The sequence below is a fragment of the Alexandromys fortis genome, unplaced genomic scaffold (assembly GCF_014885135.2).
Source record: "Alexandromys fortis isolate MF-2015 unplaced genomic scaffold, M_Fortis_MF-2015_v1.1 scaffold_173, whole genome shotgun sequence".
In the NCBI taxonomy this organism is placed as follows: Eukaryota; Metazoa; Chordata; class Mammalia; order Rodentia; family Cricetidae; genus Alexandromys; species Alexandromys fortis.
This window is the reverse complement of record NW_026068051.1, coordinates 2,871,580-2,884,717: the sequence shown is the minus strand read 5'-3', so window position 1 is coordinate 2,884,717 and position 13,138 is coordinate 2,871,580. Positions and strand designations below refer to the sequence as shown.

Here is a 13,138-nt window from a genome sequence, read left to right as displayed (position 1 = left end):
GGATCTGAGTTCTAGGTCAACCTGGTCTATGGACAGCCTGGTATTCCAGGCTATCAGGACTACACAGAGTAACCCTGTTTCAAAAAGAACAAAATTAAGTCTCCAAAAGTAAAATAAAAATATTGCTTAATACAATTTCATGACTACCCAAGTTTTTTTAAAATTTGAAATTTTCATTTATTTTAGTTAAAAAAATTTTAACACTTATTTATTGGTGGCATGTATACCACAGCATGCATGAAGAAGCCAGAAGACAATTTAAGGGAATCAGTTCTCTCCCATAGCCTACAGGGACTGAATCTGGTTGGTAGGCCAGATGCCAAGTACCTCCACCTGCAGAGCCATCTGCTCAGCCCCAAGAAGATGCCATTCTCCAAGTGCTATGGCCAAATTATTATTAGATATGTTAGTCTATGAGGCTACAGCCATGGTTCATCCATTAAGAACACTTGTTGCTCTTTCAGAGGACCAGGGTTCAGTTCTCAGCACTTCCATGGTGGCTCACAACCATCTGTAACTCCAGTTCCAAGGGATCCAACATCCTCTTCTGACCTCTGTGGGCATTACACTCACAGGGTACACCTGCATACTCAGGCATAAAATAAGTATATGCAATAAGAATAACACTTCAACCAGGAGGTGGTGGCACATAGCCTTTAATCCCAGCACTTTGGAGGCAGAGGCAAATGGATCTCTGTAAGTTCGAGGCCAGCCTAGTCTACAGAGCTAGTTCCAGGAAAGCCAGAGCTACACAGAGAAACTCTGTCTCGAAAAACAAAAATAAATAAATAAAATTTCAAAGGGCATTTAAATTAAAAACAATAACAACAAAACAGTCTATTCAGCAGGACATTTTGGTGCTTGCCTTTAATCCTAGCACTCAGGAGGCAGAAGCAGGCATATCTTTTTGAGTTTAAGGCCAAACCAGTCTGCATAGCCAGTTGCAAGACAGCAAGGGCTACTAGTAAGAGCCCATATCAAAAAGCAAAATGAAACAAAGAAAAATCTATTCAAGTCAAAATTATTGCAGGTCTTGGAATAGAGGCTACAGAACGATGAAGAGGGGAATAAGAAAATATACTTTACTAATAGTAGAATTTGCTTTTAAATTCTTAAGCAAGTCAAAAATTTTAACAGTTCCTCTACATTTACATTATATTATATGTATTCCTGGTGTTTTGCTTATGGGAAATATCAAAATGTCAACCATTGTTTCTATTAAAGGTCTTTAATGATATTGCATTTTAGACCTGTAATGAAACATGGTGCTTGCTGCAGTTTGTAATGCATCTCATTAAACACATTAATAACATGCATTTAACTAAAAGGTCAGCTTACTTTGGTTAAAGTTTAGCTTTCCTATAATCACTTCATTTAAAGCTGTATAGCAAACTCTGGGAAGACAACAGAGTACCTGTTATAAAAATGCTCTCAATTCTCCCATTTGTCCAAGTCAGTCATTCTTGTTAAAAATTAAATGCCCAGCTATGGTAAAGCTCAGTGGCAGAACATTTGTTAGTATGCACAAGGCCCTGGGTTCATTTCCTAGCACGGTTAACAAACTTGTTAATATTTTTAAGTGGAATAATGGTTACAATATTGGTTTTCTGAGACAGTATCTCACTATATAGGCCTGACTGCCTTGGAACTTGCTATGTAGACCAGACTGACCTGCAACTCAGAGATCCACTGGCATTAAAGGTGGGGGCCGCATGCAACTAGTAATAAGATTTTAGGGCTGGAGAGACAGTTCAGTGGTTAAGTGCATATGATACTTTTGCAGATGGCCTATTTTTGATTCCCAGCACCCACATGGTGGCTCACAACCTAATTCAACTCCAGTTCCAATAGACCCAATGCCTTCTTCCTGCCTCAAAGGCAACAAGTATGCATGAGGTACATATAAATACATGCAGGCAAAACACTCACACATAAATGAATAAATCTTTTTTTAAAAAAAAATTTAAATCCTTTATCTTTTATGAATGCACACTGAAAGATTTATTGAAAAATGAAAGGACATACATCATTTACTTCACAGTAGTCCAGAAGAAATAAGTTGTCAATATAAAGATAGATGTAGTAAGACTGGCATGAATTCCAGGCAGTGGTGGTGCACACCTTTAATCCCAGCTAGTTATATGAAACGGGGGCTCACTGTGCTCACCTTCCTACTTTAATATAGGCTATGTACATATGTAGTTTGTAAATTCATCTGGCATGTTCTTAAATAATCTGCCTTCTTTCTTGCATATCATTATCACCAACATAAAAGGCCTAATTCCTGATGTTGTAAGACTTGTTAAACCAAAGTCAGAGGGAGAAAGCTAACTATCTTTGGAGAAGTAGCTTTCTATAAATAAATAAATAAATAAATAAATAAATAAATAAATAAATAAATAAATAAATAAATAAATAAATCCCTTAATTTTGTTAAGGTTATTCTATGCTTAATCTTAATCTACACAGACATTAGGAAGTCACTTCATGGTTCAAGAGATATAATTGCCAACATGCAACAGCAAAACACCTGGAGACTAAGTATAGGTACTAGAAAAGTCAAGGAAATATTACATTTCTAAAAGGTAGATTTTGAAGTGCAGAACATACAAAGACTTGGTTCTCAGGGGTCTACAGTGCTAGAATATAGTTACAAGTCTATTGTTTTAAAAGTTATGGGGGAGGAGGGCTGGAGAGATCAGAAGTTAAGAGCACAGACTGTTTTTCCAGAGGTCCTGAGTTGGATTCCCAGCAACCATCTATAATGAGATCTGGTGCCCTCTTCTTGCCTGCAGTCATATGAAGGTAGAACACTGAATACATAATAAATAAATAAATAAATCCTTAAAAAAAAGCTATCAGAAAGAGAGTAAACCATGATACAAGAACACATACTGAGCATTCACAACCCACAACCTAAGGACAGAATCCTGTATTCATTGTTTACATTGGTAGAAAGAGCTGGAGAGATGTCTCAAGGGTAAAGAGTGCTTATCACTCCTGCAGGACTGGACTTCAGTTCCCAGCATCCAAGTAAAGTGGATCACAACTGCTTCTAACTACAGCCAGGAGATCTGATGCCCTCCTCTTCTGGTCTCTAGAGGTACCTGCACTCATTTGCACAAATGCACACACATAATTTTAAAAATTAGAAATCATATATATAAAGAGCTGTGAAGAGATCAGAAAGGTAGGCAGTGTATTTGGTGTTACCAAAGCCCAAGAAAAATACTACAAAATTGGACCAGTGAGATGGCTTAGCAGGTAAAAGTATTTGTATTGCAAGTCTCATAACCTGAAGTCACATAAGTACAGAAGGAGACAAATTACTGAACAAAGTTCTCTGACCTCCACATATGGGCTATGGAATGTGTGCACTTGTGATTGCTTGCTCGATCTTTCATGTTCTCATTCTCTGTGCTGTGAAGAAATATCATGACCATGTACCACTCTTATATAAAAGAAAACATTCATTGAGGTGGCAACTTACAGATTCAGGTTCACTCCATTATCATCACGGCAGAGAGCATGTCAGCACTAAGGTAGATGTGGTGCTGGAGGAATCGCTGAGAGTTCTACAACTTGCAGGCAACGAGAAGTCTACAGAAAGTCATACTGAGGGAAACTTAAGCCCGCCCCTACAGTGAGACACACTTCCTCCAGCAATACCACACCTCCTAATAGTGCCACCCTCTTTGGGGACCATTTTCTTTTGAACACCACAGCATCACATATTTAATTTCTTTAGTCACTTGAATATTACTTTAATTCTGCTTTATAACACTTCTGATCGTTCTAATCTTTTACATTTAACCAATTACCTCCTCCTGGTGAACTCCAGTCATTCTGACAGATGTTTGTCTGACAATGTAGGTTGTGGTAGAAGAGGGAGAAGGAAGGATATTTAGTATTACATTCTGAGAGGATAGGAATCTAATAACCAGAATTTCTACATATCTGAAGGGAGACAGGTTTTGTTTGCTTCCATCTTCTTATGACAGTATGACAATGTGTTATATACACACCATCTGGATAGTTTTCATAATAATTTTTCTAGTATATTATTCTGAATAACCAGTTTTATAGCTATTATGACTGGCATGAAACAGGCCAAATTTATAACTAATTCCAGATCAAACAGTAGATTTACTCTCTTTAATTCTTATTCACTTTGCTTTTGCATTTATTTTTATTTTATTTATTTATTTATTTTAAACTGAAACTAAGTCTCACTGAATAACCCTTGTTGGCCTGGTTTGCTATGTAGATCAGACTGGTTTCCAACTTAGATCTACCTGCCTATTCATCTTGAGGTCTAGACTTAAAGGCATGAACTATCATGCCTGGTCTGCTTAGTTTTATAGATTAGTTAAAGTTAGACTGCTTAGGTTTGTTTGTTTAATTTTAAACAGGTCTCATATATCCTAGCCTGGCTTTGAACTAGCTTTGTAGTAGAAGATAACCTTGAACTAATTCTTCTGCCTCCACCTCTTTTTTTAATCTAAAAAAAATTAAAGGTAATCTTTTTTAGCACTTTTTTTTTTTTGAGACAGTGTCTCATGTAGCCAGGCTGTCCTCCAGCTTGCTTTGCAGTTAAGGATAGCCTTGAACTTCTGATCCTCCTGCCTCCATTTCCCTAGTACTAGGAGTACAAGCTCGTGTGCTAAACTAAGTACTCTGCCTAAGACCATCTCAGCAGTTGATTAGCTCTGTGGTCTTGGCCAGGTTACTTCATAGTAAGATAGGGATAATATAGTTTTGAGGATTAAAGGACATAATCAATGTAAAAAGCATCTTAATTGTACAATGTCTGACACACATCCCACCATAACAGGTACTAGAGTTATCTTTTTCTGTTGAAAGACATTAGGCAATGTTCAGCTATATGAATGGTTCTCATTGGTATAACTACCATCCCCACTATCTGCAGTATTTTTATAATCTTCTTACAAGTATTCAGAATCCCTATATAGTTTAAACTAAGTAGTGTCTAGTGTAATACTTATAAACCTTGTCCTTTTAGACTGCTATGGAAAGGTAGATTTCTAGTGATTTCCTCATTGCCTTTCAGAAGCATTCAATGAAAATTTTTTTTAAATATGTATTATTTGTGTGAGTGTGTGTATGTGTATGAGAGAGAGAGAGAGAGAGAACGAGCAACAGAAACCCTAACAAAGACAGATGCTAACCCAGAAATATCTGTATTTTAAAATGAGTGTTTATAAAGACTCAGATAAGAAGATCAGTGAGCAATAAAATGAAAAAGACCTTAAATCTAAAATGTTTAAAACAGCTGGATAGCTGGGCAGTGGTGGCTCACGCCTTTAATCCCAGCACTTGGGAGGCAGAGGCAAGCAGATCTCTGTGAATTTGAGGCCAGCCTTGTCTACAAGAGCTAGTTCCAGGACAGGCTCCAAAGCTACAGAGAAACCCTGTCTTGAAAAAGCTAAAAATAAATAAATAAAATAAAACAGCTGGATAGTGGTAGCACATGCTTTTAATCCCAGCACTCAGAAGGCAGAGGCAGGTGGATCTCTGTGAGTTCAAGACCAACCAAGTCTACAGAGTGAGTTCTAGAGATATCTAGAATATCTATCTAGAGATATTACACAGAGAAACTGTCTCAAAAAGCCAAAAAAAAAAAAAATTAAGACATCTAGAGCAGTTAGGTCTCATCTAAAGGCATCTTCAGAAATGAGAATACTAGGGCACTAAAAATAGCAAAGACATGCCCCAAAAACCTAAAAAAAAAAAAAAATGTATCATGTATTTAGGGAAAAGAAGGGAAGTCAGAAGAAGAGGTCAGGTGGTTTCCTTTCTTCTTTTGAAGACCTCACAACACATACAATTCTTAAAAGAATTTTTAAAAGGTTACCCAGATTTCATAGAAAACAAACTTTGAGTATGGAAGACCACAAAACAAAAAACTGTCTAAAGGAAATCATTCTAACCACATATTCTCCTACAAAAGAAATGCTTTTGCCAGGAATGGAGGTACATGTCTTTAATCCTGGCACTGGAGAAGTAGAAGATAGATTTCTGTGAGGCCAGCCAGGTCTACATAGTAAGACCCAGTCTAAAAAAAGAAAAGAAGTTCTCGAAGTTGCACATACACATCTTGAATTGTTTTCAAGTGATCCTATTTAGAGGCAGTACCAAACTAGATGTCCTCAGTTTATTTCCAAATCTAAGTCCATACTATAAAGGGTTACTATGGTAGTTTGAATGTAATTGATCCCCATAATCTCATAAGGAATGGCACTATTAGGAGGTGTGGCTTTGTTGAAGTGGGTATGGCCTTGTTGGAGAAAGAGTGTCACTATGGGGATGGACTTTGAGGTTTCCTATGCTCAGGATACCACCCAGTGTGTCAGAAGACTTCCTGATACCTGCAAGATGTAGGACTTTCTCTCACCTACTATTTCAGCACATCTGCCTGCAAGCTGCCATGCTCCCCACCATGATATGACAGAACCTTTGAAACTGTAAGCAAACCCCCTCAATTAAATGTTTTCCATAAAACAGTTGCAGTGGTCATAGTGCCTCTTCACAGCAATAGAAACCCTAACTAAAACAGTTACATTTGGTTTTCATAATTTTTTTGTTTTTGTTTTGTTTGACAAGTTGCTTACTCAGCATGCTCTTAAATCCCTAGGCACAAGGGATACTCCTGCCTCTGCCTCCAAAGTAACCAGGACCGCAGGTAGTGCACTAGCTTTTAAGTTTGAAAATGCAAACGGAAACAACATCTCAGTGTCTAAGTTAGGAATAACCATGGCAACCAGGGCACATGTTTTCCTGTGCCCTGGCACTTTGGTGTCACTGGACACATAGGAGGCAATATTATTTGACAGACTCCTAGTTTAAGAGGAAGAAAAGCTGGAGTTTTACATTTGCTATTCATGAGCAAACTCTTTTGGGTGAACTGCTGTCTCTAGTTTTCTCATCTGTAGAGTGAAAGAATTAGAAACCAAGCAACTTTTAAATTCTTTTTCACTCTACAATTCTTTGGGCTTAGTTAAGTGATTCTCTCCCCAGTAGTCAGTTTTTTCCCTCACTCTTTGTTACCCAAAGGAAAGATAGGAATAACACCATTTAACTTGTTCTAAAGCCCGCCCTAAGAAAGGAAGACAGCTACCAGGACTGAGTTCAATTACTCATTCTTTCCCTGTTGTTTTATACCTATAGATTTTTAAATAGTTTTCCCTGAGAATTTAAGAAGTAACTCAGCTAGGAGTAGTGGCACATGCCCATAATCCCAGCACTTGGGAGGCAGATGCAGGCAGATCTCTGAGATCAAGGCCAGTATGGTCTACAGAGCAAGTTCCAGGACACCCATCGTTACACAGAAAAGTCCTGTCTCAAAAGAAAAAAAAAAAAAAAACAAACAAAATGAAACAGAAAATTAGTCATGGAGGAAAGGGATTAATTAGAACAGGCAAAATTTTTGAAGGCATTCTTCAAGAATGTATTTAACTTGAATTTTAGAAGTAACTCAGCTAGGAGTAGTGGCACATGCCCATAATCCCAGCACTTGGGAGGCAGATGCAGGCAGATCTCTGAGATCAAGGCCAGTATGGTCTACAGAGCAAGTTCCAGGACACCCAGCGTTACACAGAAAAGTCCTGTCTCAAAAGAAAAAAAAAAAAAAAAACTAAAAAATTTTAAGAAGTAACTCAAAAAGCCAAAGAAGAATGTCAAGTAATATCGGAAAAAAGACATGGCTCAAGCACCTGATCTACTTCAAAGTTGCCTTCATTTGATAACGCTGCTGCCGATTATTTAGCCTTTTGAATAAGATCAAGTGTAAATAAAGAATCGAAACTAGCCAGGCGATGGTGGCACACGCCTTTAATCCCAGCACTAGGGAGGCAGAGGCAGGTAGGCGGATCTCTGTGAGTTCATGAGTTCGAGGCCAGCCTGATCTACAGAGTGAGTTCTAGGACAGGCTCTAAAACTACAGCGAAATCCTGTCTCGAAAAACAAAAAAATACAAACAAAAAAAAATTGAAACTAATATTCTACATTATAGTATTACTAAATGAAAATATCTTTTTTTTTTTAACATCCAACTCAGTATACCCCCAAAACGATATGAGTATTCTTACTGTTTTTTAGAGCAATGGCAAATTCTGGGCCACCTTTGTCCTTGAAGACTGGAAAGACATTTGGTTGAGGCAACTGATTGGTAGTCAACAAAGCTTTCTGTAGTTTGATCCTTCCTTCCAAGAGCTGGTCCCACAACGCTGAAGAAAAAAGTGAAAGAGAAGCCATCTCTTAGTCAGGAATTCTTTCTGGGGACTAAGGAGGAAGAGGAAGAAGCACCAATCTCTAAGCAGCATGCATTATGATGTTCATGCCATAGAAGCATTCTCCATTCTAGAAAATAAACTCTCCCTCTTGTTGTGAGAGAGGAAACCCTAATACATGACAAAAGGAGAGAACATGCTCCTCTTCAATCTTCCCCAAAGTTAGAGCAGAGCCTGTTAAGCAGTAAAACAAGAACTAGGGTGCAGGCTTCTGGATAAAGTGAGGTATGTCACAGACTAATCAGAAGGGGTACTGGAGAAACAGAACAACCAAAATCAAAAAGCAGATTAACATAGAAACTCTGAAAAAAAAAAAAACAAGCAAGTAGCAAAAGCACACACACCTATCTGATTCTTCACAGCTCTTCCTTTCTCCACTTCCTCAGAAACTTTGACACTGGAGAAGGTCATCACCACACCGTCATCTTCACTGTTCCTGTCTTCTTCCCTCTCACCTTCTACGTTTTCCTCTACATCTCCTTCTTCCATGCCACTCTCTTCTTCTTCCTCTGCCTCACTGCTCCCAAGGTCATCCATTCCTTCCGTAAATTTCTCAAAATCACTAATGCCCTGGAAACTGAAGCCTGGCATTTCTGCAGAATGCCCTCTGTCCTTCTTCTGAGCCAGACTGATCTTCAAATCATTGTCAGCATCCTCTTCCTCAGTAGCACTTAGCTCCTCCGCCTCCTCTTCCTCCTCAGATTCTTCCAGGCCCAAGCCCTCTGAATCACCATCTTCAGATTCTTCTTCATCAGATATTTCTTTGTCTAAATCATAAAGAAAAAAAAGGGGGAACAGGGTTTACCTACAGAAAAATACTAGGGCCACATCTTTCATTTCAATTAATGAACTGTAGTATCTACTATGAAAGTAAACATGTTATTTGCTCTATTCAACTGAACAAACATTTACTATATATGTACTATTTCTAAAATGCTACGGGGAAATAAAGACAAACAGAACATGAGTTCAATCTAAAAAAATATAGTGAAGACACAGACACAAAAAATATAATTACAGGAAAAATTAAAAAGTGCTTTGAAAAAACTTCATGCCAGCCATGGTGGCTCATGACTATCATCTCAGTACCCAGGAAGTTGAGGCAGGAGGACTGCTTGAGTTCAAGTCTAACTTGGTTTATATAATGAGCACTAGACAAGCCAGGGCTACACAGTAAACCTTGTCTCAGAAAAACAAATAAATAAAACATTTCAGCTGGTGTTTGGAAATTAGACCAGTCTTCCCAAAGCTACATCTAAAAAAATAGTTATCATTAGCTATTCCAAATGCATACAAATAATCAAACACCTATCATGTGTTAGCTATCAAGACTAAAAGAGGGCTTTAATAGCTGCTGTGCTGGTAAGTATGTAACTTGCTTCTTTTATTATAGAAGACCAGAGTTAAGATACTTTGGACTTTTAAAGATTTTTTGAAGTTGGATTGTATTTTATAGTATTAATATGAGACTTTGGGGACAACACGTAGAAAGTTATGGCTTAAAGTGATGTGTCTATATGTTAAATTGACAAGGGACAGATTGTACTGGTTAGTTTTAACTATCAATTTGATACAATTTGACACAACCTAAGCTCACCTGAGAAGAAAGTCTTTTTTGGTAAGGGGGTATAGCGCCTCACTATTTATTTCTGGTAGACAAGCCGACCTCAAACTCAGATACTCATTTGCCTCTGTTTCCTGAGTGCAGGTATTAAAGAAGCATGCACCATCATGTCCAGCTCTGGGAAGAAAGTCGTTAATGAGGAATTATGTAGACCAGGTTGATCTGTAGACATGTCTAAAGGGATTATTTTGATTGTTAATTAATGTAGAAAGACCTAATCCATCGTAGGCAGCACCTATGCAGAGGGTTCTAACAGTGTAAGACAGGAAAAACAGAAAACTAGCTGAGAGCAGGCAAGTAAAGATGCATTCGTCCTCTCTTTGCTCTTGATCTGGACATGATATGACCAGCTGCTTCCAGCTCCTGTCACTGAGATGTTCCTGCTACGATGAACTAAAATCCAGAAATGTAAACTAAAATAAACTCAATTCTTCCCTAAATTGTTTCCTGCCAAAGTATTTTTATCATAGCAAAAGAAATGAAACTAGGATACCTGTGGAGACATGCTGTCTTATGGGAGTGTTAGAAAGGCATGCCAATAATACATTCCAACATCATCAGTAGATAGTATATAGAAAAGGTACCAAACTAACACACACCTGTAATCCTGGCATTTGGAAGCCAGGCAGGAGAGTCAGAGCAAGTTCAAGGCCAGCTTTGGCTACATACTGCGTCATACTACAATAATAAGTTCCTTTCTCATCCTCCCCACACTTCAATCCCCATCTTCCCTAAAAGAAGGAACCACCTGACCTTCCAAAAAAGATTAGAGATTAGAGATGATTTATGTGGAGATATTATAAATTTACTTATGAAGCATAAGAAAGAGCTCATCAAACTGAGAGGAGGTAAGGAAAAGAACTAGAGACTGAACAAGAGGAAGTAGGAAAGTGGAGGTACATGAACCTAGAGGATTACCAGAAAATCAGGACCAGTCCTGTTGTCTATGGGAAAGAGTTGAAACTTTAACCAAGTAAAATAAAGAGTTTATGAAAACATTAAGTCTTTGGTACTTCTTTCAAGAAATAAGCCTTAACTTGCTGAATATGGTAGTACAGTATGGTCTACATAGCAAGTTCAAGACTAACCAGAGGAACATAGTAAGCCTCTGTCCTAATTTTTTTTAAGATTTTATGTATTTATTATGTATGCAGTGTTCTACCTGCATGTATGCCGGACACCAGATCTCATTATAGATGGTTGTGAACCACCATATGGTTGCTGAGAATTGAACTCAGGACCTCTCTTAGAGCAACCAGTGCTCTTAATCTCTGAGTCATCTCTCCAGCCCCTCTGTCCCAATTTTTTTGTTTGCTTGTTTTTGATTTTTGGAGACAGGGTCTTACTGTGGCTGGAACTTGCTAGGAAGACCAGACTGGTCTTGAACTCAGAGATTCATGTGCCTCTGCCTCCCAAGTGCTGAAATAAAAAGCATGTAACCCCAGACCATTCAAGACACTGCCTCAAGGGAAAATAAATAAAACACACAAATTTAAAAAGCCTCAGATAGGCTGTCAAGATTAAAAATACAGAAGTTAAGTGAAAAACCAGTAGAACCCTTTACGTTTAATCACTTCTCAAATTAAGAAATTTCCATACAACACAGCATAGATATTAGAATCAGCCTGCTTTCATGTAAATTCTGGCTCTTCTACTTAGCAGCTGTATCACTTTTACTTAACCAATTAGCCCTTTACTTTCCTATTTGTAAAATGAGAATAAATAATTATCTTCTCGGGCTACTGTAAAGAGTCAAATGATAATGATGTACTATTTTTACTTTTTTAAAGATTTACTTACGTCTAAGCATTTTGCCTCCATGTACCTATGTGCATCTCTAGTGCCTACAGAGGAACTGGAGTCATGGATGGTTGTGAGTCTCCATGTGGGTGCTGGGAATCTAACCTGGGTCCCGAAAGAACAAGTGCTCTTAATCACTGGACTATCTCTCCAGACTTTATGGTAATATTTTGGTGGCTTTTTGTCCCAGGCTCTCAGAACTTAAAGAGCTAACTACAGTGGCTGACACACAGTGAAAACTCAATCTCAACAAGACCTTCCAAATCAATGGTCTCTCTTAAAATGAGTAGAGACACACTGACTTCCAGAAGACATCCATAAACGAAACAGCAAGAAGAGTTTCGGGTTTGTCTACTCACCAGAGGACCCTGGCAGAGTCTGCTCCCAGTGATCTTCTTTCCAAGCTTTCCTAGACGTGGTCTTGCCAGAATACCTCTTGTCTGTGTCCAAGAGGGAGGATGATGCCAGTTTTCTAATGCTACTCACTGCCAGATCACCTTCCTCCTCTTCCCCTTCATCAAACCTGTCAATCACTCTGGCTCTAGTGGCTGTGGGGAAGGAGGAAAATAGAATCTTAGGTTAAAAAAAAATCTTTAATAGGAACTCAATTAAACAATTTCAACTCCACATGCCACCTTTCTGTGCTAGGTGAGTACTCTTACCAACTGGGCTATATGCCCTGCCCTCAATTCATGAAGTGTCCTCTATACAATTTCCACTAACTTACAGGAGTAGGGAATTTATTTCTGCTCTCTAGGGAGACGACTATCATACTGATGTCTGTTTCTGAATAGAAAGCTACCTCCCTACATCTACTAGTAGATTGTTCCTACGCCTTGACTCTATAAATCTAGCCTGATTCCTCCTTTTCCGTAGTGTTTTTTTTTTTTCTTTAAAGGTTTTGAAAATTAAATTCAGGGCCCCAAGTATGTCAGCCACATGCCCAGGGAACTTAATTCTTCCTCAGCATGTGACAGTCACTCTAATATCAATCAGCCAACAAGTTTATAGTCACTCCCTCCCACCCCTCCAGTTGTCCTACCCCTTTCTCACCTGCTATTCCTACACCACGACTCCTAATCTCTTTTATTATACCTTCCTCACAACTCTGCCTCAAGCCTAAAGCACAATTACTCCCAGCTAGTCTCAGGACGGGCTTAAGGAGGCTCAGTGTGTCATCAGAACGTGGGCAAATGTCTTAAGACCTACCATTACTTAAACAGCACCAGAGAATCCTACTTTTTTCCTTTTCGAAGCAAGTTTTTAGAGGCGGTCAACTTTAAACGCACAAAAACCTGAAACTCATCAGACTTCCTTCTCCTTTCTAAGGTAATACCAGAGAGGCCATCCTAAGTAACTGCCAGCCAGTAGCTCCCTGCTGCTACCCCCAGCCAGAGTCCGTGTG

The 13,138-nt window shown here is 38.6% G+C and overlaps 1 protein-coding gene across 1 annotated transcript in view; it reads right to left on the bottom strand.

Annotated features, from left to right (window-relative positions):
* Aatf (apoptosis antagonizing transcription factor) overlaps nucleotides 1-13,138 on the bottom strand; it is a 108,188-nt gene that overhangs the window by 94,627 nt on the left and 423 nt on the right. The window contains exons 2-4 of the mRNA XM_050119563.1: nucleotides 12,093-12,281; nucleotides 8,654-9,076; nucleotides 8,109-8,246 (exon numbers count right to left, since the gene is read on the bottom strand). Coding sequence (XP_049975520.1) covers nucleotides 8,109-8,246; nucleotides 8,654-9,076; nucleotides 12,093-12,281 — 750 coding nt within the window. The remainder of the gene's footprint in view (nucleotides 1-8,108; nucleotides 8,247-8,653; nucleotides 9,077-12,092; nucleotides 12,282-13,138) is intronic.